Genomic DNA, 6,258 nt, shown 5'->3' on the forward strand with positions numbered 1-6,258 from the left:
TTTATCTAATCCCCACATTGCATGTTTTTGGACTGTGGGAGGAAGCCGGAGAACCCGGAGAGAACCCACACACACACGGGGAGAACATGCAAACTCCATGCAGAAAGTCCCTTGTTCCAACCGGGGCTCGAACCCGGGTCTTCTCGCTGCAAGGCGAGAGTGCTAACCACTACACCACCGTGTGGCCCTTGTTTTTAAAAGTGATATATGAATACAGTACACTTTAAGATTATTTTGCTCATTCTGTGGCCGTGACTTCCACCACAGGACCTCAACTTTGCACCTTCTGCTGTGTACCCTAATATCAGGTCAAAGCAGGGTGTCGTAAATCGCAGTTCATCATTGAGCTCACCTCTTAGACTTTTATGGCATTAATTGTGTCACTTTTTGGTGACACTAGTCGTGGATATACATGGAAGCTTTTGAGGTAGTGGCATCTGTCTGTTGTACCCGAGCTTTAGCCGTTGACAGACTATTGTCGGAAACCTCTTTCATCCCAGTGTGAATGGGCATTGCGGCATCCACAGTGAAACTGCAGAGTCATATGCAAACTCAGACAATGTTCAACAGACGGTGGCACAGACTGTCAGCAGGAGGACATCGACTCATAACGAAAACACTGGTGATCAGACGAGCCACATTCACAAGCGTGTTTGCCACCACAACGCGTAAGCTTCACCAGTGAAAGCCCTCCAACACTTTCCCACGTATAGTAGCCTACATACGCACAGAAAATGCTGATCTCATTATTATCATTTGAGAGCATGTAACTGAAAGTACTGATTCACTTCCTTGCAGCCTGCTTTTGTGCGGTGTGGATGACGGCGGATGAAAGAGACGTATCAGCGGCCCCTAGATTTTTTGAAGATTTTTAATTGAGGTTTTGTGACTGAAATGCAAATACAGTTAGTTAGTTTCTTTTTAAAATTCAGAAACAGCAGCACACAACCAACACACGATGTGATTAATGTAAAAAAAAACATAGTAAAACAGTATTTACATTAATATACAATTTTTACAGTCATTCCAGGGCTGGTGACTGTGAGAATGTGATAATATGACCTAAATCATTGTGTCATTGCTCTATTGCTAAGTAATGCATTTCAACTAAATGAAAATGATGTTAAAACCAAGTGTCTAATTCAGGTCTCTATAGGAAAATGTGCATTTATATGGAAAGGGCAGGGGTTGTATCAGTGTCTGACATGACAGAGGGACGTTTGGGAGCCGAACTTGATTTACTGAACCCTCCTGAGCCTGGACCACCAGTGCACGTCCTCACAATCCTTAGGAGGTCTTGTCTGAACCGGACTCCAATGAAGACGTAGAGGAATGGGTTCAGGCAGGCATGAGTAAATGCCAGGCTTTTGGCCACCTGTCCTGCTATATCGAAATAAATGAGCGTGTTACATGTTGTGATGGTAGCATTGGCTGCCTGTGTGGCCTCCATTATCAGCAGACTGTTGTGAGGCAGCTGTGAGAGGATGAACACTAACACAACAACAAAGATGACGCGCAGGGCCTTGTGTTTTTCAAAGCTCTTGGCCTGCAGGAGTTTGCGAATGATGACGGAGTAGCAGAAGATCATAACCAGCAGAGGAAGGCAGAAGCCCATGCAGATCTGCAGGGACAGAATCAGGATCTTAGTCCGGTTCTTCTCATTGTTCCACATCACCATTTTGCAAAAAGACTGTCCATTTGAATCTGTCTTTGCCTGAGCAAAAATAAACTCGGGTAGGGACAGGAGAGTAGCGACAAGCCAGACGACCAGGCAGGCGAGTTTGCTGTAGAAAAGTCGCTTTTTCTTCAGGTTCTGGGCCTTGGTGACTTGTACAATAGCAATGTAGCGGTCCACACTAATGCAGGTGAGTAAGAACATGCTGCTGAAGAAGTTGATCTTGTAGATGGCGGACACTATTTTGCAGAGAGAGTCGCCAAAGTCCCAGCCCTTAGTGGCGTCGACGGCCCAGAAGGGCAGCATGCACAGGAAGAGGAGGTCAGCCACAGCTAGGTTGAGCAGATACACATCGGTCATTGTTTTCAGGCGGTTGCGCACAGTTGTGTAAATCCAAACCACCATCAGGTTACCCACAGCACCGAGAATGAAGATGATCCAGAAGAGAGGTGGTTCATACTGCCCACGAAACTGCCTGACCCACTGCTTGTCGCAGATCCCCGCGTTCTCAGTCGGCCCTGTACCATAGTCAATGTAGTCAAGAGGGTCATGCGTCTGAAAGGAGAAATCTTGATTAGACAATGTTGTATTTGTGGCAGTGGCTTCCATTTCTTGTCAGGGGGGTTAATTTTCTACCTCTATCCCTGTATAGCAACTCACTAATAGCTTTCACGCTTTCAAAACATAGCGTGCTTCTGTTGGGGACATGTTGAAATGACACTGTACACTCTCTGTGACGTACACGTTAACCAGAGCGTGCACAAGAAACTGCTGTCAGGTGCAGATGTCGTGTTTGTGGAGGAGAAACCACACTACAGCACAACTTCCTGTTGCTATCCAAACCTGAGCGAGGGGATAAACGATCCTGAGGGGCTCCAGAAAGGGGCCCCAAAACCAAAGTCAGTGCCCCAGATGCACAAAGTTGAGATGTAGAGCAGATAAACAGCAGAGTGAGGCTGGGGTTTGTGTAACAGTGGAAAATATGATGCTGATGTGCCTCTTACTGCAGCATTTGAATGCTCTAGATGTCTGAGTCAGATAAAATGTACTGTACCTGGATCATGAATTGCATTGTTTTACCCATTTTTTTAAAGACAATTAACAACCAATGAAGGGTTTACTCTATATTGTGTTTATTAAGTACCGTATAAGTTTGATGGATAAATAATGACTGAATGAATGTCAACTTAATAACAGTAACTTCAAGTTTTATAATATACTTTCCTGCCTTGAAATACTTGACTTAAAAGTTCAAAAGTTTGCCAACTATGTTCTGTTTAGTTTTACAATACATACACACAAGTAGATCATGGTCATTGTCTTAATTATTGTTTCCTTGTTTTTCATTTCAACAGAGAAGTATCTAAAAATAATACTTACAGCATCGGCATAATAAGCTTCTGAGCTCACAAAAGTGGTGAGTGGCTCGTCCATCTTATCTACAAAGAATCAGAGACAGACAGATTTAATGAAAATAACAACATAAAATAAGATATATTGCAGAAATGGTAAAAAATCTTGAAGGTTAAATAGAAAATTGACTGTAAACATGTCGAGATTTGCAACAAATCACTTACCGTCAGTGATAAAATGAAGAGCTTTATTTCTCAGATACAGTGCTGTTGCTATGTCACCACAGTGCAGCTAAGTTGAGCACATCTTCCCTTGCTTATATGGTTTCCCTTTAACCACACGATCACGTGTTGATATACTATCACTGCCTGTAAAGAGAGAACAACACATCCCTCTGTGCTGAGAATCTCTCTCTCTTCAAACGCAGATATCCTGCACTACGTTACATCTAAATAAGCTTCACATACTGACAGACGACTGGTTTCAAAGCACGATCTTTGACAGCAGTGAGTCACTTTCACATGGAAGCTGTGACTTGTAGACTCTATGCCTCCTCGACCATGGCCGTCAGGTTTAAACCAAAACAATACACCCACATTGCCTCCACAGCTGACTAACTTTCAAGTTGGAGCCCATTTTCTTTTGGCACATTATGTGTACACAGGTGGAGCACTTAACTCCACAAGACGACGAGTGATGCGCGAAACTGGAAACCATGTGATTAAAGCCCGAAACTTGGAGGTACACGATGCTGTGATGGTGTTAGTGACATTTTTTTTTTTTAAACAGTCAGTCACTGTCAAAGGCTCAACCTGTGTGGCCTGTGAGGGCACTATGTGTGTCAGGAGTCTTTAGCGAGGAAAAATTAATTGAAAATTTTCAGGAACATAGACTCAAAAATCTAAACTCCAACACTAAATACTGTTTGTAGGTAACATAATTGCAGTCTGGAATATAAAAAACAACATATTCCTATTATTTGAAAAGAAAACGTAACGGTCCAGTAGAATTAGTGACATCTAATGGTGAGACTGTAGAATGAAACAAACGGAGGATTCCTACGCTCCCTCCTGCCTGAACCATGGTGGCCTTCACCCATCAGAGAAATATATGCTTCATCTTCCTTTGCGTGGTAATCTTTTGCTTTAAAACATGAAACACACACTCTGGCTGTAGAAACATGTCGGCACAAAACATCGGCCTCCATTAAAATAACACCCCTGCATAAAGTGCATATAAAAGTCTGATTTCATTTCATTTTCAGTCTCATTTTTGATTTTTAAGTGCATATACACTTATATAAACACAAGTATATTCCATATTCCACTCCTCTATATACACACTGGTCATTTATTCTCATGTAAACATATTTTAGGAGCAGTAATATATATTTATGTTTTATACTGTATTGTCTTTTTTTTCTCATTATTTATTATTGCTCATCAGCGATGCTGCAAGACCTCAGCATTAGTGCCAACTACTGTTTTGATGGGGGTTTATTCAATCCCTGCAGGCCAAAACAGTGGCGTGGAGGAAGTCACTGTCCGTGAACTGTTGTTTGCTGATGACTGTGCTCTGGTTGCCGGTTCAAATGACGAACTACAGGCCAGTGTGGACCTCTTCTCCTCAGCTTATCACAACTTTGGCCTAACAACCAGCACCAAGAAGAATGAAGTCCTGTGCCAATCGCCCTTTGTGAACAACCACAAGCTCTCTTATTCTGGGCTCACATGGCGTAGTGGTGGTGACCACTGTTACCTCACAACTAGAAGGTCGAGAGCCTTTCTGTGTGGAGTTAGCATGCTCTCCCTGTGTGTGTGTGTGGGTGTTCTCCAGTTTCCTCCTTTAGTCCAAAACATGCAAAGGTTAATTTGACACTCTGAAGTGACCTGCATTAGGTGTGAGTGTGGGAGTGAATGTGTCTCTTCCTGTTTGCACTGAGATTTAACTCGCGAATTGTCCAGCTTACCTGTGAGCCTCATGTGGAGGACACAGCGGTAGACAATGAATGAATGAATGAGGAATGATCTTATTCACAGTGGCGTGTCCAGTCAAATCTCACAACAGGAGGTTCGCAGCATTCATGTGCATCTGGTAAATCTCTAGACACAGGAAAGTCCTTCCATGTCATAAACTAACCTGTGCGCAGAGTGCAATTGAATGTGATGTTTCCCAAGATATTCTACAGAGATAAAAGGGAATTCATGTGACGCAACAAAGTTCCCCCGTATTGTTGAAAGAAATCTGCAGAAAATCACATGCTCACAGCTGACCACACAGCCGATACATGGCAAAACAAAAAGTCCCCTTTGCACCGACTGATACACTGAAACAATCTGTTTCGTGTTTTCATATCAGGAGACAACATTGAAACAAAAACAAGCTCCTACATTGTCTTTATAATTTCTCCATTAAGACAATGACAAAGACTATCACAAGTCAGACGTGAAGTTGCCAACGCTGCGTTTTCAAACCAGCTTCGTGGTTGTGCTTCTTCTTGAGAATATGCATCGTTGTGTAGGTGCTGTTTTGCCTCTGGTCATGTCGCTGTGAAGGTCAGTCCCTCTCACCCTCTTGTCACAGTTTCACTTCCTCTTCTTTTTCAGCCTTAGGTCACCAGGACCACCTGGTGTGACAGGGTGAGCGTGTGAGCCACGGGATGGCGGTTTAGATGGCACAGCAAGGGTAACGGCCATGTCGTGAGAATTACCAGCGTTTTCCTGTTAGTTACAGGTTGTTGAGGAATGTGACAGACTGTGAGGTTTCACACACTAACTGTCAAAAAGTGCAGATGGAGGACTCTGAAACTGTGAGCACATGAAACGGAGAGTGTGCAGAGAGAGCAAAGCGAGTCAAAGTGAAACCTCGGTCATTGGTTGACAAAAATAGAAGACAATGCTGCATCAGATCCCAAGCTGAGGAGAAAAGGACAAAAGTGGGTTCATTCATTCACCCTGCATGCCTTTCCCTGGTCACTCTATGGTGGGCTGAGGTCAAGAGGGAAACAGTCTGGCCAGTGTCCTCAATTATACACATTTATCATAACATCTCCAGCACAAAAAATTTCTTAAAATCTAAATGTTCATTTATTTTTTAAAATCAATGTCAAAAATAAGAAAGTGACATGGATTTAGAAATGAAATTAAGGCATAAAGACGTTTTCTTTTGTTTGGATAATAGAGGTTGCACCTGTGCACCAGCTGGGGCTAATTAGCTGAGTGAACACAGCT

At 43.0% G+C, this 6,258-nt stretch overlaps 1 protein-coding gene across 1 annotated transcript; it reads right to left on the reverse strand.

Annotated features, from left to right (window-relative positions):
- Positions 1 to 889: 889 nt before the first annotated feature.
- ccr9b (chemokine (C-C motif) receptor 9b) lies at positions 890 to 3,564 on the reverse strand. Its single transcript, XM_058638667.1, has 3 exons — positions 3,253 to 3,564; positions 3,056 to 3,114; positions 890 to 2,230 (listed from the first exon to the last, which is right to left on the reverse strand). Exons 2-3 carry the CDS (start codon positions 3,107 to 3,109, stop codon positions 1,169 to 1,171), a joined length of 1,116 nt encoding a protein of 371 aa, XP_058494650.1. The 5' UTR covers positions 3,110 to 3,114; positions 3,253 to 3,564; the 3' UTR covers positions 890 to 1,168.
- Between the last annotated feature and the right edge of the window lie 2,694 nt (positions 3,565 to 6,258).

This window comes from Solea solea, chromosome 1 (assembly GCF_958295425.1).
Source record: "Solea solea chromosome 1, fSolSol10.1, whole genome shotgun sequence".
In the NCBI taxonomy this organism is placed as follows: domain Eukaryota; kingdom Metazoa; phylum Chordata; class Actinopteri; order Pleuronectiformes; family Soleidae; genus Solea; species Solea solea.